The sequence below is a fragment of the Myodes glareolus genome, chromosome 22, assembly GCF_982192425.1.
Source record: "Myodes glareolus chromosome 22, mMyoGla1.1, whole genome shotgun sequence".
In the NCBI taxonomy this organism is placed as follows: Eukaryota; Metazoa; Chordata; class Mammalia; order Rodentia; family Cricetidae; genus Myodes; species Myodes glareolus.
This window is the reverse complement of record NC_142047.1, coordinates 38332956-38359156: the sequence shown is the minus strand read 5'-3', so window position 1 is coordinate 38359156 and position 26201 is coordinate 38332956. Positions and strand designations below refer to the sequence as shown.

Below are 26201 nucleotides of genomic sequence, written 5' to 3'. Positions count from 1 at the left end.
CACCGTTCTTTAAATGTTGTATAGAATCCGAATCATCTCTTCTTGACCTTGGCAATGTTGGTTTTTGTTAGTCAGGGATTAACCATTCACTAACTAGGCACCGAAGTAGTTTCCTGGCTCCCCTTCTTTTATTTCCTAGAATGACCTACTTCCTTCTCGTGTTGTTTTTTTGTACAGCGATGGGTTTGGTTGGCTTGCATGGTTTACCTTGAGATAGGCTCTCTTGCCCAGGATGATTAAGTTCTTATTAGCCCAAGCAGGCTCTCCACCTCCCAAATTCCTGTTACTGCAGATGTGCCCCACGAAGCCCAGCTTGGTTAGCATTTCTTTTCACAAAGTTACATCTTCCCGAATTTTCCCATGGTGTCTCATTCCATTCCACAGGATCTTTCGTTCCTTTCCTTTCCTCTGAAGATTGACCTCTTACCTTAGTTGTTGCTGGTATTTCTCAGTTTGGATTATTGCTTATTTAAGAGCAACTTACCTTTTTTTTTAAACTGGTTGATCTTAAAATTTTTTTAGCCTGATATTCATAAATTTCTCTTTAATGTATCAGAGGATTTGAGACTTAAAATCTGGAAGTTATTTCCTTGCTGATTCTTCTATTTCCTGCTTTAAGGAAAAAAATAAACACACATGCCTGAATACATAATCCCCACACATACGCAGAGACATAAACATATACATACATACATATACACACATACACATAACCCATATACATACACAGACACACACATATACATATGTATATGTGCACTCTATATATTTGTGCATATATATATTTATACACACAAACTCATATACACACACATATATATACACACAACCACTTAGAGACATGCATACATACACACACAAATGGGTGTACTAGAATTTTCCTTGCACTATCCTACTTAGCTGTTTGTTTGTTTGTTTTAATTTCTTACTTATCCTTTCTCCTCTTCATCTCAGCGGTGTACTCTAATTTACAAATTCTGTCTTTGGTTTTGGCAGATCTGAGATTTATCCGATCTCTACACATGCTTGTGTTGTGGTCAAGGACCTGGTAGTAGTAAAGTGGGGACTATCCATTTAAAAAAATAATAATATTTAAATTTAACTTCAGTGACTGCATTTTTCACTTCCAAGATTTAGAGCTGGTTATTTATAAATGCTCGTTCTTGATTCCAGCCTCCCTGCCCTTGTTCCCTAGGCCTTGTTTTGGGGACGTTGTCCCACTCTGCAGCCCTCTGAGGATCTCGGGTGCGCTCTGTGATTGCTTTCAGTTGGCACTGTTGCTAGCTTGGGAGTGGATTAATTGCCTGATTGTCTGCAGCTGCTCCCCCAGATGTTTGTCATTTCAGATGATGAGTTGGTCTGGTGCGGAGTAGGCTTGTGCCTCCTCAGTGCCCACACCTCCCTTTCTAGCAGGCTCACATCTTCCTTCACCCGAGCGGTGATCACCAGCCAGAGTCAAGTCTTGTGCCTCCTTTCCCACGTGGATACTGGGAAACCAGGTTCCAGTTGTTGCGTGGCCGGCAGCCTGGTCAACAAGCTACCTGCCTGACGGCCTCCACGTTACCACTACCAGGTCCTCCACGACCCAAGCGTGTGTAGGTTGTAGCTTCAGGGTTGCACAGCTTTTCTGCCTCTTGCAGAGAAGCTGCCTTCCCTGGGGACCTTGACCCATGTCCCTTCCCTGATTTCTTTTTGGCCTCTAGTTTTCTTCCTCAACCTGCCTCTGCTAATGTTAGGAGGAGCCGAGTAGGTCTGTGGCTTTCAACCCCTCATTGTTTCTCTTCCACTTGTGTTCATATGAAGTTTGACTTGGTTTTGAATATAACTGTGCTTTTTTTCTTTATCTCATCTTTTGATGGGTTAGAATGAAAGAACTGCTTTAAAACAAACTCATTGACTGAGAGTCTGTCCTCTTAACTTTGTTTTCGCGCTTTGTGGGTGCTAATACACAATCAGTTACAGAGAATAGCAGAAAATGCCTTCAGCGGAAAGAAGAGCGCAGAGAGGGTTTTGCTTTTTGTTTTGTTGGGCTTCACTTTGTGAAAAATCTATTTTAGAAAAACTTAGAATAAAGGAACAGGAAGGAAATAAAATTCCACCCTTCTTTTTGTGGCATCTTTTTGCCACATAAAAGTTGTCACTATTCCAGCATGAGTTGGGCTCCTCCTGAGCCGCCCCTAAGTGACCCACCAAGTGACAAGATGATGCCAGTGGCCTTAAGACTGACAGACAGTTCTGGAAACAGAAGTTTGTGTTTCACAGAGAACCATGAGCTGCTCACCCCTCCCCCACCCCATCTGGCGACCTCTTTTATTTCAGCAAAGCCAAAAGTGAAAGACAGAAGACAGATCCCACCAGGTGACATTGATTCTATAAGCCACAGTGACAGAGGGAAAGCTATTGACTCAACATCGGGCAACACGTTGGGTCAGCACATTCCCTGACCACTCTGCTGGTCAAATATGATGAGTTTGGGTCTAAGTTAAAGCCAAAATGAAAGGAGAGCATTTGGGAATGAAAGGGAGCTGTCACAAAAATAAAAAATAAAACCCTTTGTTTGCGTGCTTGTCCATCTCCATTCCACGTGTCCTGACTTTTAATCAATTTTGGAAAATTGCTTTTTCTATTAATTATTATTGAGGTAGGCAGTTACAGTTACTATGATCTAGAGGGAGCGGGAAGTCCATTTCCCCGCTTTATATCTCCCTTTTTCTTCTCCATGAAAATGCTTAGCTTCTTCCCCATAGTCAGCAAGAGCAACAGCCCAACTCATGTCACATTTAAGGGAGATGGCTCAGGTTGGAGAGATGGCTCAGAGGTTAAGAGCTCTTGCTCCTCTTCCAGAGGTCCTGAGTTCAAATCCCAGCAACCACATGGTGGCTTTACATCTCTCTATAATGAGATCGGATGCCCCCTTCTGGCAGGCAGGAAAAAACACTGTATACATAATAAATAAGTAAATATTTTAATTTAAAAAAGAGAGAGATGGCTTTTACTGTCCTTGACAACTAAAGAATTTACTCTTGTTCTGTGCACTGACACTAAGCAGCCACAGTTCAGTGTTGGTAACAAAATGAAATGAGCCCCTGACTGTAACAAGCAAAACAAGAAATGCTAAGCATCGTGATATGGTATGGACTCCTCAGCATATCTCCAGTGAGACTTTCATCAGGACGAAAATCATAATCTTCTTCAGTTCATTTCCTCTTTTCCGTCACAAGTAAGAAAACAGACTGTACAAATGTCCATCGTGGTAGAATCGTCCATAGGATTCCATCTGGAGTGTATCTTTTGTAAATAACAGCGGTAATTATGTTGTTGTACACATACCAGATTACATGCTTTGGAAGAGAGGAAACCTGTCTCTGGGTGATAACACATTAAATCAGGTCACATCTGGCAGGGAAGATACTACCTCGGGATGACAGGGTTGCGTACCAAGTGCATTTGCTTTGTGCATAGCGGCCGGCCAGAAGAGCTGTATAGTGTGCTTGTTGGAGAATCAAGTCTTAGTTCTTCACATACTGGGTACATTCTTTAACCCCTTTGAGCTTTTAGTGTTTTCTCTTTAGATGCAGTGATGACAATGGTATCCAGAAGACTGTGCAGGATGGTATATGGAGAAATACCTGTTGAAAAAGTAAGAACTTGACCAATGGTAGTTTTAATTGTTATCTGACAGCAAAAAGAGCCAGAACAAACACCTTGTGGAAAGATAGATGGTTTCTGGTACTGGATCTGAAGGTCTTGTATTTGCCTGTCTTTAATAAAGAAAGAAGAGGAGGAAAAGGAGGAGGAGGAGGAGAAATAGTGAAGGACAGAGAAAGAGACCCTAGGTTTTGAATCAACTGATATATATCATGCTGAACTCTGTAGAATGGAGGCTCTAATGTGGCCTTTTCCTCACCTTTCACCTTTTTCTATAAACTTTTGATAGTGGAATCAGCTTATAAAATACTTTAGAGCATCAGTGTTGGTGAGTAAGTACATGTCTTTTCATGTCAGAGAAAAATAGACTGATTAGCAAGTAACTATCTAGAAACATTAAGCTCGCCCATTCCCTGACTCTCTCTTTGCAGGTCTTCCTCACTTGTACAGCTGCCCCCAAAAATATGCAAATCATGTGTGTGTTCAGGGGCCTGCCTGTTTCCTTGTGTCTCTGTCTCTGTGCCCAGTGTTTGAGCTGAGCCCTTTCACTGGGTCTTAAGAAGGCAATGGTATTCAAAAATAACAGTATCATCTTTTCCTAACTGATTATTAGTACATATTGCTTGAGAACAATGAAAATTGCATATATGTATTCCCCCAGTACAAAGTCAGTTGGCCTCATAATGCCCACAGCTTTCCCCCTCCACAGACAGGTAGAGCCATGGCTTGTGTAACAGAGAATCTCATATCAGCAACCAAATCTCTTCTGTTCAATCTACAACCACTAACTATTTCCCTCCATGAACACAGAGAAAGGCCTGACCAAAAAAGCAAATCATTTCTGCGGGGCAGAGGGTGAGGGAGCAACCAACCCAATGGCAGCCTCAAAGGAAAAAGAAATGAAGAGAAGCAGGCCCAGAGTTTGACTCCAGGAAAAGCTGGAAGGTTTAAAGCATCCTAGTGGACACATTGGGAGCAGTAGTGAGCCATGGGTATGAACACCAATGGAAGAGAAATCCTAGTCAAACTCTAAGGCTGAGTGCCCCAACTTCCCTTAGTGAAGAACTGTGAGCTGGAGGATTGATGTAGGAGGTTCTTCTGTCTTTGTGGTGCTTTCATTGGTTAATAAAGAAACTGCTTTGGGCCCTTCATAGGGCAGAACTTAGGTAGACAGAATGCTGGGAGGAAGAAGGCAGAGTCAGAGAGATGCCATGGACTTACCACCGGAGAAAGACGTGCTGAGGCTTTGCTGGTAGGCCATGACCTTGTGGTGCTATATAGATTAATGGAAATTGGTTAAATTAATATGCAAGAGTTGGCCAGTAAGAAGTTAGAGCTAATGGGCCAAGCAGTGATTTAATTAATATAGTTTCTGTGTGGTTATTTTGGGGCTAAACTAGCCAGGTGGCCAGGACAAACAAGCAGCCCCTTCTTGCAACAGAGGATAAGTGGCTCCAGCAGGGATTTGTCTCTGAGAAATAAAACTATGGAAAGTTTAAGAGGCCATTCCCTGCCTGTGGCTGTGTGTTGGGGATGAGTCTGTGCTGCTAGACTGAAGGTCTAAATGAAGAAAGGTGATCATTCCTAGGAACATGAACACTGTTGTTAAAAGAACTGACATTACACAAATAACCTCCTTCTACAACAGTCAAAGATGGGAGGGGATCACTCATTGTCCCACCATGCCGATGACGACTGTGAAAGTTTTGGTATTCACGTTCCAGTGTTTCTCCCGTGAGGCCTATGTATTCCTCCCCATCTTGTGGGTAGGCACGATCTCTGTTGCCAGCTCTTTTCTTTCAAGACATATCATCATTGTAACATGAGGGGCCGGCTTGTTGGGGTTTCTGTCCCGCCCAGTACCCCACAACTGGCAAGTCCCAGAGAAAATCAATCACACAGAGATCTCTATAAGTTATAAAACTGATTGGCCCTTAGGTCAGGCTTCTTGTTAACTCTTATAACATATATTACCCCATTATCCTTATCTATGTTAGCCATATGGGCTCAATACCTTTCTCAGTGTGACAGCTTACATGTTGCCTCTTCGGTGGTCTGCACAGGAATGGCAGAGGGAGTTTCCTCCTCCCTAGCTTTATCCTATTCTCATTGCCCCACCTCTACTTCCTGTCTTGTTGACCCGCCTATACTTCCTGCCTGGCCAATCAGTGTTTTATTAAAATACATGATTGACAGAATACAGACAATTCTCTCGTACCATTTCCCTCTTTTTTTTTTTAAACAAAGAAAAATACCCATAGTCCATTTGTTGGGAATGTGGGCGTAGTATTTCAGGCTACTTCCCGCTGGTTGGGGACGCTGACAGTCTTATGGGGACCTAAAGAAAACTTAGAGTTATAATCAAGTCATGACTGGAGTATCCTGTGAGTCTCAATCATCTCAGGCGGCAGTCTTGAATCTGTTCTGGATGTAGAATTCAGACATCTGGGCCATCTGTTCCTGTCAGAGATTTCTCAGGTGGCCTTCCTTGTTCATACTGGATTTTTCTTAACTCAGAATGAATCCACAACCTCTCATTTTCTGTGGAAACAAAAGCAAAATCTCTTCTCCAAAGTAACATACTTTTTTACTTCAGTTTTGAAGCCAAGGTATTTTCAAAATACCTATCTTGGGTTAGTTCAGCAGTATTTATAAACAAAAGTTTTTTAGCAGCTGTTGCTCCTTCCTCAGCATTCAAACAATTCAAAGAGAGAATAATAGCATACAGTATCAAGATTCTCTGTTTATTTTCCATCTTTATGCGGCTTTATTTTAACCTCTATTTCTTTTATTTTTACTCTTACTTTTTGAGATAGGTTCTCTGTATATCTTTGTCCTGGAATAACACTATAGACCAGGCTGTCCTTGAACTCACAGAGATCCTTCTGTCTCTGCCTCCCCAGTACTGGGCTCAAAGGTGTTTGCTACCACACCTAGAACTCAGAGATCTGTCTGTCTCTGCCTCCCAGGCATTGGGATTAAAGGTGTGTTCTACCACACCCAACTACACTCTCTTTTTACTTTAAGAACTTTAGCTTTTATCCTGCATATATTTTTAACACACTGTAAACCAGTTAGAGGTTTTCTTTCTCTTTGAATCTCTCTTTACTGTATATCTCTCTTTTTTTGACTACATAAGCCTTTAATTTACTAAGCAATATGGAGAGCTGTGGCTTTGACGGCTAGATCCAGTTCATTCCTTAGCTTTCCAGCCTCATGGCTGAGATACCAGCCAGAGCTGCAGTTCACTGCCACAACTCTATGGCGTTTCAAGGTCCTTGCTAGCAAGCAAGCTGTAGTATTCTGCTCACAGACCACACTCAGTCGGACTGCCTGCCTAAAAGAGTCAGAGTTTGCCCTGGCAGGACAGCCCAGAAAACCGGCATTTTAAAACAGCGTAGCTTTTTTCCTGCTACGACTGAAAACCGAAAAGCATGCATTCAGCTTTTCATCAACACCGTTTAAGTGTTTCGTGACAGGACCTCTTAAAAGAGCTGCAGGGTTTTGCAGCTAAAGCTGAGTCAGGAAGCCTCTCTTAGATGAGAGCATTTGCTTGCCTCTTACAAGCAGAGCAGACCCGAGAAATTGCTGCTACCAAGAAAACATGCTTTACTCTATTTTTTCCCAAACTTTCTCAAGTTTTCTGTGGATTCAGTTATCCATGTGGGTGCCTTATGTAACATGAGGGGCCGGCTTGTTGGGGTTTCTGTCCCGCCCAGTACCCCACAACTGGCAAGTCCCAGAGAAAATCAATCACACAGAGATCTCTATAAGTTATAAAACTGATTGGCCCTTAGGTCAGGCTTCTTGTTAACTCTTATAACATATATTACCCCATTATCCTTATCTATGTTAGCCACATGGGCTCAGTACCTTTCTCAGTGTGACAGCTTACATGTTGCCTCTTCGGTGGTCTGCACAGGAATGGCGGAGGGAGTTTCCTCCTCCCTAGCTTTATCCTATTCTCATTGCCCCGCCTCTACTTCCTGTCTGGTTGACCCGCCTATACTTCCTGCCTGGCCAATCAGCGTTTTATTAAAATACATGATTGACAGAATACAGACAATTCTCTCGCACCACATCATTACTTTCATGGTGGATTATTAAGAACTATTCTTCCCCAGGTCATGTTTGCTGACTAACTTGACTGTGTTGCTTCACTCCAGCACAGTTAACTCAATGACTGCCCTATGGGTAGACAATAGACGGTGCTCAGCTTTTCACTGTTGAAACAACGTGTAACCGTTTCTTAACTCTTTCTGTTAACTAAATTCCCAGGAACACGACTGCTGGATCACATGACATTAATGTAACTAAAGTCTTAGTACAGTTGACAAGTTATCTCTTGGAAAGTTTGTACTGACTTGTATTCAGACCTTCACCTGATGAAAAGCTTCATACTCCCAGCCTCTTACCAATGCTTTTTGTTTTTGGCAAATCTAGCAGAATTTTTTTTAATGTTCATTTTAAGTTTGTGTTTCTTTGGCTTTCCGGTGAGGCAGGACATTTTTCATACATCTTATTGACCATGAAGTAAATATTAGTTTTGAGACCTGACTTATTGCTGGTGCTTTAATGACCAAAGGGAGAAACAAAACGGAAACAGAATGGCTCATTTCTTCAGAATTCACAATTGCACAGAAGAAATGACCCCACAAGCATACAGCCAGACATTATAATATAAGCCTAGAGGAGGATGTGACCAGTTCTTCCATCAAAGGAAAGTGGTTGTCAGTCAGAAGGCTTGAGTGGAAGACAGAAATGAGCATGCAATCATGTTCAGTGATGGTACTTGTTACATTTCAGAGGGGCAGGTGACCTTCTGTCCTGGGAAGCAAGTCTGGAAAAGGCATTGGTGATCTCTTAGCAGAGCTTAGGCTGGAGTCTTCAGACAATTGGCCATGTATAGGATGCCAATCCTGACTGTGGACCGCCATGTTTGCAGAGGGCCTAGGTGATATCTCAAAAAGACCTGAGGTCCTATTAAGATCCAGCCCAAACTATGAATTTCCAATAATAAAAAAGGCATAGACATTGTGGTAATTTGAACGAAATTGCCCCTATAAGCTCACTTATAGGGAGTAGCACTAATAGGAGGCATGGCTTTATTAGAGTAGATATGGCCTTTTTGGAGAAAGTGTGGGGGTGCTGCAGGAGTACCTTCCGCTGTTTCAGCCAATAGTCGCTGAAGCACAAGCCCACAGTGTTGCAGGAGAGCCTTCCACTCCGTCAGCCAATAGCCGCTGAAATACCAGCCCACTGGGGCGTGGTATATTTCTCTTAAAAAGAAAAGCAGCAAGCTCAGCTCGGCCTCTTGGTTCCAGCACTTGGTTCTGGCTCCTGCTCCCGGCTCCTGCTCCAGCAACTAGGCTCCCTTCCTGACAGTTTATGGTATATGTAAGTTTTACCCCCCAAAATAAATACCCCTTTAAAACATAACTGGTGTGGGATTGATTCGCCATTATGGGGGGGGTGGACTTTGAGGTCTCATATATACTCTAAGCCATGCCCAGTGTCTCAGCTCACTTCCTGTTGCCTGCCAATCAAGATGTAGGACTCTCAGCTCCAGCACCATGTCTGCCAGCATGCCATCATGTCCCACCATGATAATGTATTGAACCTCTGAAATTGTAAGTCATCCCATTAAATGTTTTCCTTTATAAGAGTTGCCATGCTGGCATCATGGTGTCTCTTCCCAGCAATAGAAACCCCTATAAGACAGACACGGACCAATTGAAAAAAATATGTCAACACTCCACCACGTCTGCAGTTTGTGTGCAAAGCTCAGGTGACCTGGGGTATATTTCCTGGAGGAGAACATAGACATCTGGAAGATGCATAGACGTCTGGGGGAGATACATAGACATCTGGAGGAGATACATAGACATCTGGAGGAGATACATAGACGTCTGAAGGAGATACATAGATGTCTGGAGGAGATACATAGAAGTTGGGAGGAGATACATAGCCATCTGGAAGATACATAGACGTCCGGAGGGTGCTAAAGCACACCGATGCAGACAGTAAGGAGCCATCCCGGAATCTTTCCCAGGACAGGACCAGGCTCAGGTCCGTGTAGGACAGATAGCCCTGGGAGTGACCTGGATTGTAGATTACAAACAGGAGCTGAGAAGTTTTGGAAAGTCATATGATTAAAGTCCACTGTTTATTGTGTGATGGACAGACAAGCTGTGAGATGTTTGACACCCATTTTAGTTCAACTTTGTAAGGGTTTCAGCTCTGGGGGGAGTCAAACTAAGTGTGACCAGACACCTATAATCCCAGGGGTCGCACATTCAAGGGCACTCCTAGCTATACAGTGAGAGACCCTGTTTTGAAAGAAAAAGAGAAAACACAATGAACAGCTGGAGAACCTGAAACCTCAATTGTAAAATCAGCCCAAGGTCACCTCGTTATGAATGACGGACTCCAGAACTGACCACTAAGCCATGTGACTCCGGAACCCACACATTCGGTCATGATCCTGCCCTGCCTCCCTTGAAAAGGCTAACATCAGTTCTTCTGCGCCTCCCTGTTGCCCTCCAGTCAATTGTCTGAAGCAGCAAAATGACTCACTTCAGGGGAGAGGAGTCTATGACACCGGCGCCATTTAGATGATGAAAGGGGGCCAGGCCTCGGTGAGCCCTTCGTTGTTCTTGCCCCACGGAGAATGGATCATCTGCTGAGATGATAGAAGTCTAAAGCAGTCCCTCACTCCACGCGTGGGTTCCTGTTGTCATCTGCTTCCTCTCGTTTCATGGGAGGGAACCTCACAGGTCTCAAATGGCAAAGGAGTCGCTGTTTTCAAGTGAGCGGTGCTATTTTCTTCAGGCTCCGTAGTTATTAGCCCTGCAGAGCAGCAGGCCTGCCGAAGCCTATACTGCCAGGGTGACATGTGCAAACAGCAGCAATCACTCTGCCTTTTATGGAAAATATTAAATACACGAGACGGAAACTTATAAAAGAGGCCCCGGCTGGTTTGCCGTGGAAGCTGAGCCCGCATAAGAAATGAAGGGAAGTAGCCCGCTACTAAAACAAAGCAGATGTTAAGCTTAGACGTGTGGAACCTTGGGAGGAGGGTTTATCAGTAATCGCGGGAGGGCATGGATTCTGAGCTGTAAAAAGTCACAAACCCTTCATCTTTTCCACAGCCATGTTCACCTGCACATAAGCATGTACTCCCTATGTATGTTAGTTGCGGACTGGGAAAATGGCTGACTTCCCAGCCCCAAGTTGCTGAAAAGGCAGATATCCATTGCTGATGATCTTCTTTAAAGATTAATTTTTATTTATGCATATGTATGTGCCTGGGGTAGGGGTGTCAGAAACCCAACTCCGGTGCTCTGTGGGAGGTCGAACCCCTGCTCTTGCATAGGCTTTATTTATCTGTGAGACTCAACTTATCCCGAGTATTTAGCCACTGAGCCATCTCTCCAGCTCCATCTGATGTTTTAACGGGAAATTTTTGGAGGGTTTGCTGTTAGCATCTTTTGAAAGAAATATATGGAAGCTTGTATTAATTTTCTATTGCTATGTTTTAAATGGCCATAAATCCAGGATTCAAGACAATACTAATTTATTATTGGTTTTTATGGGCCAATAACCCAGGCCTGGCATGGCTGCTTCCTTCTTATCAGATCACCAAGGACTAAAATAAGTATGTTAGCTGAGTTGCATTTCTCTTGGGAGGGGTGTGCCCTGCGCTCGGCCTCGCCTGCAAGAACCACGCGGGACACAGGATCCTACTGCAGAAATAGCTTTAATGCCCCTTGGGAGAGCGAGCATCAGCCAACATGGCAGAGACCCAGATATGATGGAACCCATCCCTTATATAGGAAACAGACCCTGCTTCGGACGTGTCACTCTTGGATTGGTCTACTGCTCCCAGTCCCAGGTGATACCTTGGGAGTAGTGGAAAGTTACCAACATGTGTGAGCGTTCTAGCTCACCTGGCGGTGTAGCGCCATCTATGGTGGAGAGTGTGGTTGCGGCCTTCTACAGGGGTGGGTAGGGAAAGGCCCCCAGCTGGGATCCTCAGTTTACTGGCAGAGTTTTGCTTTGCAGTAGAAATTTCCTGTCTCACTTGCCGTCAGCATGGATGCCTCTCAACTGTTACTGGGACACCACAGCTGCCCTATCACGTGGTGCTTCCTTTAGGTCTCTCGGACTTGACATTGCCAAAAGTTCAGCCTCCTTTTGGCCCACTGAAGATGCTCTCCCCATCTGAAAGGGAACTGACTTAGAAACTTAGCTACGTCTGCAAAGTCCCTTCCGAGGATCCCCCACATTAGCATTTGACTGGATAGTGGAGAGGACACTGTGTCCCAGGAGATGGACATATTAGGGCCCATCTTAGAATTCTCTCTACCACAGAGCACCGCCCACTTCTTTCTGGCAAGAATATTAAATCTTAAATTCTTTCTCAGAATCCATCTTTATTTTATCAGTCTCATAATCTGTATTTTTTTTCCAGCAAAACACTATCGAGTCCGTAATTGTGCGATACGAGAGCAGTTCAGGTTTGAGTGAAATGACGATAAACCTGTGGCTTACGGTAACTTACTAGGTGTAGAACCATGGCCGCAGTTAACCATTGCCACCACGGCACAGTCAATACCCAAAGTTAATTAGGTCAGAAGGCTAAGTGGGTGGTGCCTTAGTTACTTTCCTGTTGCTACGTTATCACCATGATCAAGGCAATTTAAAGGAGAAAGAGGGTTTATTTGGCTAACGGTTCTATGGGGCTAACAGTCTGTGGTAGCCGAGTAGAGGTGACAGGTTGCAAGCGCACATCTCGAATCACAAACAAAAACCTGAGTCTTTTGAAACCTCCAAGCCTGCCCCCAGTGACACATTTCCTCCAGTTAGGCCACACCTACTAATCCTCCCCAGACTGCCAACTGGGGACCGAGACCTTTTCAGGAGGGCATCTTATCGAAGCCACCGCAGGAAATATGACCCAAGCCCAGCGCTAGGAGGGCAGCTGAGCAGGCACCTCAAGCCCACATCTGCTTTCCCTCAGAGCCTTCCTTCCTAAGTCATCTCTATCCATTGTCTTCTTCCTGTCCTGTGGTCTTCAAAAGGTCAGGATATGGTCTCCACAACAGCCATGTTTGTCATTTGCCTGTCCTTTCCTTAGTCAAGTTTTCCTCCCACACCAGAAGATACCAAAGGCCCTAGGCCCTCCCACAAAGGAAAGGGTGCACCCGAAAGCTAAATGGCAAAGCCACACAGACACAGCAGTGCAGTTCAATCAGACTGACAGGGAGAGCAGCCCAGGACCTTAGCATCTGACATTTTATTGTACCTTGTTCTTAGAGTCTATAATGTATTTTTCTGTCTCATTTTATGCCAGGCATTGATTAATAAGCTTCATCAAAAAGAAAACTCACTGATTCAGCCCTGGAAACAACTTAGGTCTTATTTCTGGAACATCCAACCAGTTTCAGCAGGAATCAAATAGAGACATTATACACCCATCGAAAACCGATGTCCTCTGGCCTGAAATAGCACTCACCCTGGCCACAGCCTCGCTTCATTGTGTGTAGAGGATTGAATTGTGCCCCTGGTCAGAGCGAGAAGCAAACAGTCAGAGCGAACGAAATGACTTTGACAGTACCCGCTCTGAAAGACACCATGCGTTTTTATGTTTTAAATGGCATTGACTTATGTCTGCAGTGTAAGCTAAGTCTCGTAGATGAGCAAAACTATATAGAATGCTCTAGAGCCTCACACTGGGCAGAGGGGTCAGCAGAGCAGGATCCTCTCACCTAGGGTTTTCCTGCTTTCTTTCCCAGCAGTCTCTCTATTTTTCCTGATAGCAGATGAAGGTGAAGTCTGGGTCCACAGCTCTCACAGGGTTTGAAGTGCCAAGTGAGTCTCTCCTGGAACCCCTTTGTTTTCATTTTATTTTTTATTATTTTTTAAATTTCATTTTACATTCCAAACACAGTTCTCCCTCCCACCACCCCTCCCACCCCATCCCCTTGCCTCCCTCTCAGCCCCCACCCCCACTCCTCCCCTAGGGTAAGACCTCCCATGGGGAGTCAACAAAGCCTGGCACTTTAAGTTAAGGCTGGACCAAGCCCCTCCCTCCCCCTGCTTTAAGGCTGAGGACGGCATCCCACCATAGGGAATGGGCTTCACTGGAGCCCGTTACCATTCCAAATCTGAGATTTGAGAGTTTGGCTTGGCGGTACACCTGAGTAGGTTAGCTGTGAGTTAAACTAACCAAGTAGTTTTGTCAGCAGCTCACCATACCAATCTCCCTTTACTGCGGACTCAGACCTGGACTACATTTCCCAGCCTCCTCCATTAGGTGTGGCTTCATGGGGGAGTTCTAGCCAATGGAAGTGAGCTGGTGTGTAAAGCCTAGCACTCAATCCCCCATCCTCTCTGCATTGTTGTCTAGTGATTCACCAGTGGTCAGAGTGTCCAACTGTGTCACAGTCTGCTCAGCTGAGCTTCCTGAATGACTGAGGAGTAGAAACCAATCCTCGCCTCTAACACAACTTGGAAATAAGCTGATATATTATATTAACCCACTGAGCATTGGGGGGGTGTTACAGCTACAGATTCTGTAGCTGTCCAGAATCTCAAGACTGTAAGTCTAAAAATGCTAAGAAGAGAGACGGATTGCTTAGTCAAGGATGAAAAATCCATTTCCATCTGTTGCTTTAATTGTGTGGGTCATACTGAAATGATTTTACCCAAAGACTTTGGGGCATAGATTAACATAGATTATGCTAGGAAGTATTTCTTTGAACTCAAAGATGAACGTTATACGGTGTCATTCCATTCTTGTTGTCTCTCCTATCAATAATAGTTTGTCTACATCATGAGCGTTCAATGCATAAGGAGTATCTTTTTAATTATATGTGTGTGGGGAGTGTAGGTGCACATGTGTATGTGAGGGTGTGGGGGCCCATATAATCACATGAAGGCACAAGATGGCATCTATCACTCCCTATCTTACTTCCTTGGGACAGTATCTCCCATTAAACCTGGAACTCGGCTGGTGGTCAGTAAGCCTCCGAAATCCTCCGATCTCTGCCTGCTCCACAGCTGGGGTTACATATATGGGTGACCATGCCAGCTTTTTATATGGGTCCTGGGGATCTGAACTCGGGTCCTTGTGCTTGTATATGGAGCCGTCTCCTCGGTCTCAGAAAGGTAAAACTATAAACAAGCGTATATAAATGCTCTGGAAAAGCAGGCACTTAGAGTCCTTTGCGTAGTCTAATGCTCCACCAGGACGAGGCGAGAGAGATTAGCAAAGCACAGAGAAATTTGGGAAAACAGTGAATCATGTAAGGTTTAGCTTTTTTCCCCTCACAAGTGTCCTTCAGATACAAACAAAGAGACTCTCTCTATCCAGGTCCTAGCGTGTCTAAAACAGCCCTCAGTGCCTGATTGTTTCCCTCCACTTCTGTGTCCCTAGAGGGGTTCCTCATTCAGAGATCCTGAGAACTGCTCAGACTTTTGACTTCCTGCGGTTTCCACTAATATCAACATTGAAGTAAATTTTCCTCAACATCGTTCGTCTATGTCCTCATCACACACAATCTGTAAATCTGAAAAAAGGTTTTTCTTGGATTCATTTAATTCATTTTCATTTTTATATGCAATTTTCTTCTTTTCCATGTAGGCTCACAAAGCGCAAGCAACTGGAACTAGTTTTCTGGTCTGTCTAACAGGGTTTGTCCTCAGTTTCAAATTGGGAAATGAACATTTGGGTTTAAACCTCAGTTTCTCCTTGTACAGATACCTGTGAATCAGTTCCTAAGGGTGGTGAATGGGTCCCATTGCCCGGATCCAGCCTCTCGTCTGCACTGGGACTAAAGTGTATCTGGGATGTTACCCTGTGGGATGCTGCCTGGTGGCAGATTCTTAACTTTTTCTCATGATCTCATTTTCCTTATTCTAAACCTCTCACAAGTGTCTCAGGACGTTTCTGACCGTGTTGCATATATCTTTACGTTCTTCTTTTCTGTTTTGCTAGAAATATACCCTGGAAATTAAATGGAAGAAGGATAAATTAAGCTTTTTAGAATTTGTCTTTTATTTTATGTGTGTGAGGGGTTTACCTACATGTATGTATGTGCATCGTCTTTGTGTCTGGGGCTCGTGGAGGCCGGAAAAGGGCATCAGGTCCGCGGGTAATGGGGTTACGGATGACTGTGAGCCTCACGTGGGTGCTGGGAATCAAACCTGGGTCCTCTGGAGGAGCAGTGTGTGCTGTGGGTCACTTCAGCATCTCTCCAGTCCAAAGAAGGATAACTTTAGACTGAAAAAGCCTCCAAAGCCAATGAGTCCAAAAGGTGGGTTTTTTTTTCTTTTAAATATATTGATTTCTTCCCGATGCTTGACTTTTGAGGGCTTCTCCTGAGCCCATGACTTGGAGAAGTCTGGGAAGCGGGGAAGATTTTCAAGCAAATAATCACATTCTTATCTAGTACTGCCTTACTATCCTGGAAGCTTCTAAACCATCTCCATGGCTTTTCTTTTTATAGCCTTTTTTCAATGTGTGTTACTGGCGATAACTAAATATTTTATATAAGTATTCTTCCATGATATAGAATCAAGAGTTAAATGAGCAGAAATAGCTACTAGAATAGGAAGAAGATGCTTTATTCATTTTAAATAATTGCCTATACATACAATTAGAGAGAGTGTGTTAGACTTTTTAATCAATAGTGATATAATTAGGGACACACTACTTGTTAATTAGGTCGAATCTGACATTTAGAGGGAAAATGCGTATGTCACAGTCAGATGATTCTAGCTTGCCTTCCTCTGGAGAAGCACCCTATTCTTTGGCTCCTCTGAGGTGCTTTCTCCCCAGCCTCCTCCTGGCTCCCTCAATGTCATGTCAGATCCTCAGGAAAGAGAGTGTGCTTTGGGCATTTTTATATTTCCCACAAAACCTGAACATCAGGTCTGTTGGATATATATTTACTGTGCTTGATTAAAAATCCTAAAACCAGTGTGTTCGTCAGATCTGTAGACGACCAGGAGGAGCAGCTGGTGAGCTAGATATCAGAATCAGAATTTTGGCAGTTCTCCGAAAGGCTGAAAACCTTACAGACATGAATATCAACTATGAAGACCTAATTTTGAAATCCAAAATAAAGAACGCATTAGGTTTGTTTACCAGCATATTATACTCAGCTGAAGAGAGAATTAGTGAACCAGAAGAAAACTGAGGAGAAACCATCCAAAACAAATCAAAGAGTAAGAGTAAAGAAATGGAGTTAGGAAGCTAAGACACAACGTATCAGTTAGCTACGCCTCTCCGCCTCTCCGCAGCAGAATTGCTAAACTCATTTAGATGGAGGAAGGCTTGCTTACCTGTGACTCGTGGTTTCAGAGATTTTTCAGTCCATGACCACTTGGACCTTTATTCCTGTGGCTGAGAGCACATGGGGGAAACTTTACGGCACCCAGGAGGTGGAGTACAATGAAGAGATGCCCAGGCCTGAATATCCTCTTCAAGGCATGCGTAGTGACCTCACTTCCTCTAGCTAGGCCCCACCTCCTAGGTTTCCACTGCTTTCCACCAGTACCACCAGCTGGGTCAAGACTTCAGTACAGGAGCCTCCAGGGGACATTCCAGGACAGACTCTAACAGAGAGGTCATATCAGGAAGTTCTAAAGGCTGGGGATAAAGAATGAGGTAAAATATTTAAACAGACAGTGATTGATAATTGTCCAAAAATAAAAAAACATCAAACAAAGGACTCTAGAAAGAGATCAAATTCCAAGCAGAATGCATTATAGACTTTCAAAGACAAGGGCAAAGTCTAAAAGTAGAAAATAGATTACCATCAAAGAAGCAGAAATCAAATTTTAATTAATATTTACAGCATGAGTCTTTTTTTTATAATTGACATCGTAACCTCACTTTGACATCTGAGGTTTTCCTCTAAGTCTGGGATGCAGGATTTGAAGGACAATTAAGTACAACAGAGGTATTCAATTTACTCTGCATAACTCCAAGGAAGGATCAAAAGCAATGTATAGGAGGTCAAAATAAGTCATATCTCTACCTAATATAAGGAAGAAATGTCTACTATTTTGAGTGGTTATAACCTGAAGTAAACAAATTATCCTATATAAAAAGTGAAAAGACAACCATCAAAAAGAGTTTGAATAAAAGACTGATATTATTCATTAACTTTTGTTTTACTTATTGAAACAGGATCTTACCATACAGCTCAAGCTGACCTTGAACTTGTAACCCCCCGCCTCTCACTCCCAGGTGCTGTGATTATAGGTATGCACTACCATACCTGCCTTCATTTGTCAGATATTTATTAAGTGTCTGCTATATACACTGTACTGTACATGTAATATAACTAGATACTATATCTTGCTGTAGATACTTGGGATATATTTGTGGAGAAAACCTACAAACAAATGACAAATCCCCTCCTATATAGAGCTTACAATAAGTAAATCATGTACTGTGTTAGAACACCATGAGAGCTAAGGAAGGAAAACCTAGAACAAGGAGAAAGTGACCAGGAACACTAAGACGGGTTGGCTGCTTCCAGTGCAGTGGTCAGAATAGGCGTTAGCAGGCACTGGCTTTGACAAAACTTTAGGGAAGGAAAAGCAGTGTGCTGTGAATGTCTGAGCAGTTAATAAATGATGAGTCACTTTCAACTCGGGGTCAGCCTTGTAACAGATTTCAGAATAAGCTTAGAATTTTAGCTAATGAAATTCTTTCAATTATTTTGAAAACATAGTAAAAGCCAGGATGACTTCCTATCGTGGATTTATGTAAAGGATGCCCATCTTTACTCTGATTCTACAAACTCCTCCTCTGAGAATTCCAGAAGGAATGCTGGCCCTTCCCTTGGCATCTCAGAATTGTGAGGTTAGAGCAGATCATTAGTGAAAACTTGTTAAAGACCTAAGTTGTCGTCATGGGGTAGAGAGGCAACAAATCTACACAGAGCACCCCAAAGCTGTAGGGTGGCCTTGCTCTTCAGACTCGGGTCGCCTTTTGAAAAAGGAAGTCAACAAACATCTAGCTTTTCTGATTCTAAAAGAAATAGAGTGATAATGTTTGTGTCTAAAGTTGAATCCTGTGGTGTTGGTCATTTGAAACAGAAGGCTTTGACATACGCAAGATGAAGAACCAAGAACATTCACCCAGTTAACTTGTAATCTTGTGTTGCAGGCAAACAAAAAATCCCTTTGGACAGTTAAACCCAGTAAGGGCATGGTTCCTGCAGAAGATGATATTCCACTGACCCTGACTGCCAACCTGGATGACATCGTGACATTCAAAGACACAGTCATTCTGGAGGTTGAGCATAGCAACACCTATCGGATCCCTATCCAGGCTACAGGGATTGGTTCTACCATTGTGTCGGACAAGCCCTTTGCTCCAGAGCTCAACCTGGGAGCACATTTTAGGTATGGGAACACCATGGAACAATTAGGTAGCTAATTATATATGTCACAGTCTCAATAAAATAGAACTGTCCCCCTCCATCCGTCTCCTGTCCCGCCCTCGCTTTCTCCTTCCTTGATGAAAACACTGGACGATTTCTAGTCACAGCTTGGTTACATTTGCTACAAGAAGACATTTCCAAGCCATTGCCCTGTGCTCTGCTTTCCTTTCTGTTGCTGTAATATAAAGCTCTGTCCAAAAGCAACTTCACCAAGCAAAACTTGGGAGGGTTTATTTCGTCTGGCACTTCCCTGTCACTTCTCCCAAAACAGGAACCCAAAGGCAGGAACCATGGAGGAGCACTGCTTGCTGGCACTCAGACTCTCAGACTCTTGCTCAGTTAGTTTCCTTCTACAGCTCAGGACCACCTGCCCAGGGAATAGTACCACCTGCAGTGGGCCGGACCCTCTGACGTCTATTACTAACCAAGACTATCCCCTAGACACCTGCTCACAGAACAACCTGATTAAAAAAAAAAAAAAAAGGTGATTGCTTCATTGAGACTCCATTGGCGGTGGTGGTGGGTTTTTATCCATATGTTTCTAGGCTGTGTGAAGTTGACAGTTGGAGCTAACTAGGAAACCTGCTTACATTCTCCAGGTTAGGTCCCTCTACTCTGGTGAAAGGGGTAGCTGCTTTATGATGGATTCAGTATTTCTGCATAACCTCTCCTTTCTGATTACAATCAACTTCTCATCCCTCTCCACAAATGTAAAAAATGCACAGCTTGGTGTAACCTAAGTAGAGTTCACCCAGAAAAATAAGTCATTACAAATATATCAGGCATTGCCAAGCCAGTGATTTTGTGAATCGTATTTCATCTATTTGCTTCTCCATCATTTATTTATATTTTATGTATGAGGGTTTTGCAAATATACCTGCATATATACCAGAAGAGGGCATCAGATCCTGTTATAGATAGTCGTGAGCCACTATGTGGTTGCTGGGAACTGAACTCGGGACCTCGGAAAGGGCAGTCAGTACTCTTAACCGCCAAGCCATCTCTCCAGCCCCTGCTTCTCCACCATAGCAGCAATGATTAAGCTGCATTTGTTTCCCCTGGCTGCCCAGGAAAAGCTAGAGGGTCTGAATATTTCAATAAGAGGCAGTAGAGTGAGACCCCTGGTTCCACAGAGGCATTACGCGGTTGTCGGTAGTTGACTCCCGGGCTTTGGCTGTACTGGGAACAGACCTCACGGTTGCTCCTCTGGCCTTCTGATCTAACAGTCCCTGAACCCAACTCACATGCCTTACGTTCTGAGAGTCCTTCTCACAATCCTATCCACCCCTTGGTTCTTACTGAAAAATACCACAAGCAATAACCCAGTAATTGATAACCAGTAAGTGATAACCCAGGAAGTTGAATTGCATGTTCTACACATGCCCAGTTTTATGTTTCTGAGTCGGGTAAATATCAAAACCTTCCTCTCTGCTTTATTTCTTGGTTACAAGGATAGGCCTTTGTCAACGTATGCTAATGCAGAACTTAAACAACTACTTCTTGTTTTTTGATTGCTTGTTTGTTTGTTTGGTTGGTTGGTTTTGTTTGTTTTGTTTTTTGTTTTTGTATGTTTGTTTATTTAGGTTTTGGTCTGTTTTTTTTTTAAAGACACTGTTTCGCTGTATAAACCTGACTGTCCTGGAAGTAGCTCTGTAGACCAGGCTAGTCTCAAACTCACAGAGATCCGCCTGCCTCTGCCTCCTGAATGCTGGCATTAAAGGCATGTGCCGCTACCACAAGCCAGCCCACTTAAACTTCCTAAGTACACACAAACCTAATTATAGAAAACAATATCTGCACATCATATATTATTACTTGGAGTTTTTCTGAATCTATAAAGTGTCAAATAACCCCCCAAAAGGATATGCCAACCTTTGCCTGGAAATTTGAGGGTTAGTTAACAGTTTTTCTGAATATATAAACAAACTGTAGTTAGCTATTAGTTTCCCCTCTGTCTTAACCCTGTTATTCTCCTTATTAATATATAATCGCAATGCCAGCAATAACCAAAAGAATCAGCAAAAGTCCCGGCAGGTACACTTTCGCCCACCGCCTGTTTCTATGAAGAAGGATCTGTTGGCATGCAGCCAGAATATCTGGTTACTTTCGCACTAAGGAGGAGAGTTGTGTAGTTATGCCTGAGATCATGTGGCCCAAAAGTCTACCTGTCTTATCCTCCATCTCTTTACAGAGGAAGTTGGCCGAGCCCTGGACTAAAGGAATGCCCATACACCACTCCTTCTGATTGCATATCTTGGGGCAAATCTCTTAGATATTTAGAACTTTTCTCCCTTCCTAAAATGGAAGATGGCTCTGATGGATGGGTTTCTGTGGTTATTAACATCATACTGTAAAAAAGCAGCAAGGGCTCTATCTAGGTTATTCATGCTGTATGTGTTTACTTTTTGTAAACACCTTTTGTCCCCCAAACTTACCATTGGGCATAAAGTTAAACTGCTGGCTAAAGATTATTCTGTTGAGTGTGCCCTGTGAGCATAAACATTTAGAGCCAAACGTTTTTACCTGACAACTAAAAATTATTTCTCCTGATTTACTTACCTGATGTTACAACTTACTTGTGAGATATGGCATTTCCTAAGGACAAGCAAATGGGATGAAATCACAAAGCCTAATATGTTTTTAAAAGAAAAATGAGCAGTTGAAGATGAGCTGGGATGTTTGCTTTATGTTGTTGTTACTGCTCCGAATGCGGCTATTTTTCAGAGAGTGTCTCCCTATGTAACCCTGGTGGACCTAGCACTCCCTATGTAGGCCAGGCTAACTTGCCTTTATGGTGATCCTCTTGCCTCAGCCTCCCAAGTGGTGGTGCAGTACCTTGCCTGTCCTGACATGAACTTTTTTCTTGAAGGAAAATATATTGATTAAGCCTATAAATTGGGAATACACACACACAATTTTAACTTCCTTCAATATACCATAGAAATCCCAGCTCCTTCAGAAAGGCCCATAAATAGAGAAACAGTGAACTAATGGACAAAGCGGTTACAACCTGAAAGCATGAGGAAATGAGAAAGGAAGTCTGAGGAAAGTGTGTAGTCTAGTTGGCCTTCTGGCCTACTTCAGCCCAGCCACTCTGCCCTGTCAAGACTTAATCAGTGTGTGTTGTTCACACCGAGCTTCAGAGTACACTCACAGTTTACCAGCCATATCTCCATCAGGAGAAATGTATTCAACACATTTCCAAGTGGGATTCTCCTCCAGCCAGTACTGCTATGCTTTCCTTTCCTCGCCTCAGAACCACTTCTCATTAAGGAGAGTGTTAAATTAACTCTGTTCATGAATCCTACAGTGACCTTGATCTGCTGGGGGAGACAAAGGATGTGTGGGCCACTTTCCTGTAGCCTTTATCTGGTAGTGGTGATTCTGGGACAAAATCCAGGTTCATGACTCAACCCTGGGAGCCCTTGAATTACACTAAGTGGCCTTGTAACCTAGACTCCCTGAGTGGGTTTTTTTTTGTTTGTTTTGTTTTGTTTTAATTTGTTTTGTAATATCTTGGTACTCACTCTATAGCACTTCCAAAAGACTAAATCTTGGGGTGTAGAGTGGAACCCAGCAGTCCTACTCTGAGTCTCTCAGCACCTGCCCTTCTTTTCCAGCCTGGACACCCACTATTACCGCTTCAAGCTGACCAACAAAGGACGGCGCGTCCAGCAGCTGTTCTGGATGAATGATGGCTTCCGCCCTGAGGGAAAGCAAAGTAAGAAGGAACCAATGAAGAAGGGACCTATTCATAGCTGTCGCCAGTCCCAGGCCTCCCAGGAACCCTCAGATATAGGGAGCCCCGTGTTTCAACTTCACCCTGTCAGAATGGAGTTGTACCCAGGGCAGACGATTGACGTGATACTTGAAGGCTATTCTGCCATTCCCAGGGTAAGAGGAGAGCATGGTCAGAAGCTACTTTTTCCCCAAATAAATCTCTGCTGTGCTATATCTTTTTCTTAGGAAGGTCTCTTGATATTTATCTCAAAGACTACACATAGCCCTGAGTTACCATGGCAGCATTTCTTGCTTTCAAGGTTCTGCTCTGCTCAGTTTTTTTTTTGTTTGTTGCTATAGCTACCACAACCCCAACCTTAAAGGATCATTTAAAGCTGGTTCTCATTACCACAGTCAACACTGACCAGCCAACAAGTCTGTGGTAGAAAAATGTCCCGTTTTCATTTCAAGAAATTTCCTTGTTAACATATAACAGTCTTTTCTCATTTTTTTCAAAAAATAGTGTACTTTTATAGATGCTCTGGGCTGCCTCTGTTATTCAGGTATAGCCACATCCCCATTTTTTTGGCAACTTTGACTAGCTAAATGACACCCCATTTAAAAACATCATCTTTGGAGTGGCTGATGGCTCAGCAGTTAAAAGCACTGGCTGCTCTTGCAGAGGATCCATGTTCAGTTCCCAGTATTCACATGGCAACTCACAACCAGCTATATAATCCCAGTTCCAGGAAATCCCACGCTCTCTTCTGACCCCTTCAGTCACCTCGCACATGTATGGTATGCATATATACATGCAGGCAAAACATTTATACATATGCAGTTTTATGTAGCTGAAATAGCCATGTTAATCTCTAGCAACGAACTTTCTAGTTATGTTTACATCAGTGCCAGTAACTCAGCTTAAAACACTTAAGCATATTGGCACTGTGCATCTATTTATTACAGCCCCTTATGGAGTTTGGAAATCACCAAGTACCCCCCCACACACACACACACCAAAAAAAAAAAGGTTGCTTTTTTGTTTTGTTTTGTTTTTGTTTTTTTGTCACCCAGGAGTCTTTCCCACCCCCAAAACACAAACTTTCTGAATGAGATAAGCTATTTACTTGAGCTGCTGCTTAGGGGGCTTATGGGTTGACACTGAATTTTCTCTTCACAAAATCAGAAGCAATAAGAAATTGTCTCCCAGAGATAGATTGGAAAATCTGGTCCATTTGCCAGCTTCTTTGGCAAATGATTCTCACAGATTCCACCTTATTTCTTTACATTATTTCTTCACAAAGCGTTTTCAGGTAGAACACATCCTCCCCGCATAAAGGGTACCTCTCAATTGGGAGTCTTATATAATGTATCCGTTTTCTTGTTATTTGGGGCATCAGCCAACTTTGATTGTTTATGTACCATGAGATAAACACTTCTAGGCACAAAGGATGCAAAGATGAATATAACACATGCCCTAATCTTAAGACCCAGTCTGTAGTAGGAGCATGTTCTAATGTGGTTACCAAGAGCTAAGCATGTTTTTAAGAGGCATTAAATCTGGCCTGCAAGGAGCTAAATACACCTGGAGCTTCAGTGGAAGCTTCCCTACGTGGGCTTGTAAACCACGAGAATGTCAGGTTCGTTAACAGCCCAAACCTGGATGTTCATCAGTCCAATCTATTTGTGGCATAGATTTACTCCTGGGTCCTTTCTCACGTACAAAGCTCTGGCCTTCTTGGGTTCAAAGACGTTTTCTACTGTTAGGTCATTAAGTTCTCTGAAGTACAGTTGTCTCAAAACTGCTAATTATGTTGTGTGCAGAAAGTCAAGGAAAAGCTGGTGTGCCACGCCATTGTCGGAGCCCAGAAGGGGAAAAGCTTGTTGATGTCCGTGAACATCATCTGTGACTTTATAGCACCGCTGATCCAGCTATCCACCAGGCAGCTCATATATCGACTGGAAAAGGTCAGTGAGGCTGTGCTAGGGAGGCTGGACGTTCTAGCCAGAGCGTTGCAACATGTTCATGCTCCCATGTTAGAGGCTAACCTAATTGGAATCCTGTTAATACCCAGAACACTATTGCTTCTCTGTTCAAGCTTCAGAGGCCAGTACACATTTAGCTACATTCTGAATGTAAACCTATAATTCTATGAAATGGAAATTCTGTTTGCGTCATTCCTGGTATGTCAGACCAAAGGGAAGGGGTCTATCCGTGCAGAGTATGCATGAAGGTGCATGAATATTCCATCGCTTTTGCTTTAAGTAGAGTAAACATCACTGCAGCGAAAGGGTTGGAGTAGGAATCAGCAACAATTATAGTAACTGGTAAGAATGACTACCACCTCCTGATTCCTATTGCTAGGCATCTGTACTCAATTGCCTACGTGGCCGTCACCTCAGAGTTTGCAGGAGGGCACTCAAAGCCATTTATCGTGGGAGTAGACGCCGTCATACTTGATTCAGGACATCTGTTGAGAACCCCATGGACAAGACGCTATGGTGGGATATGAATAAAGGAGCTAACGAAGTCCAGGGGTCAGGGAAACAGACAAGTTCAAGTCAAATCAAGTTTTTGAATACCTGCCATATACTGGGCACCTACAGTGGATACAGAGGAGAAAAGAGTCTGGCTTTGCCAACCTGTGGGCCTTGTGAGTATTGAGGAAGTTGAGTAAGGGTTTGAGTGGCAGCAGAGCTGGCCATGAAGCTGACAAACTCCATGACACACTGAACACAGTCTTGCTTTGAGCGCTTCTAGGAAGTTTCGCTGCTGCTTTCAACCCTTTCACTGTAAGCAGTCAGAAACGGTAGTCATCAGCAAACAGCTGTACTGAATTGGTGGCTTCATATTTTCCCTGAAAACCGCTATTCAAAGGAATTTAGCGAGGATTTATTGAAAGCGATTCTGTACAAGACATTATATACTAAATATGCAGCATAGTTTCTTATTCAATTTTTCTGAGCCGTAAACACTCATAGCACACGCAGACCGTGTGCCTTTTCGTCTTCATATCCTCCTGCCTTTTTGATAGAAGCAGGGTAGCATATTCTTGCTTCAATGTCTGTGGTTGGAGTTTATCACAAAATTAAGACATGCAAAATTCTGAATGTGGTAATAATTTATGATTGGATTAAAAAGTGGATTGGAGGGTCATTGAGATGGTTTGCCAGGTGAAAGTGCTTGCCACCAAGCCTGATAACCTGAGTTCAACTCCCCCAGGACCCATGTGGTAGAAGGACATAACCGACTCCTGCAAGGTGTCCTCTGAGCTTCCTGCTCTTTGTTTCCGTCATTCTTTCTCCTCAGATTCAGAAACTTGGATTCTCCCAACCCTGTTTCTCCTTGCTCACCTCCTGCCGATTGTT

General features: G+C 43.3%; 1 protein-coding gene across 1 annotated transcript in view; it reads left to right on the top strand.

The window, feature by feature from the left end:
* Hydin (HYDIN axonemal central pair apparatus protein) overlaps positions 1-26201 on the top strand; it is a 337184-nt gene that overhangs the window by 154815 nt on the left and 156168 nt on the right. The window contains exons 19-21 of the mRNA XM_048437266.3: positions 18836-19074; positions 22733-23006; positions 24657-24800. Coding sequence (XP_048293223.3) covers positions 18836-19074; positions 22733-23006; positions 24657-24800 — 657 coding nt within the window. The remainder of the gene's footprint in view (positions 1-18835; positions 19075-22732; positions 23007-24656; positions 24801-26201) is intronic.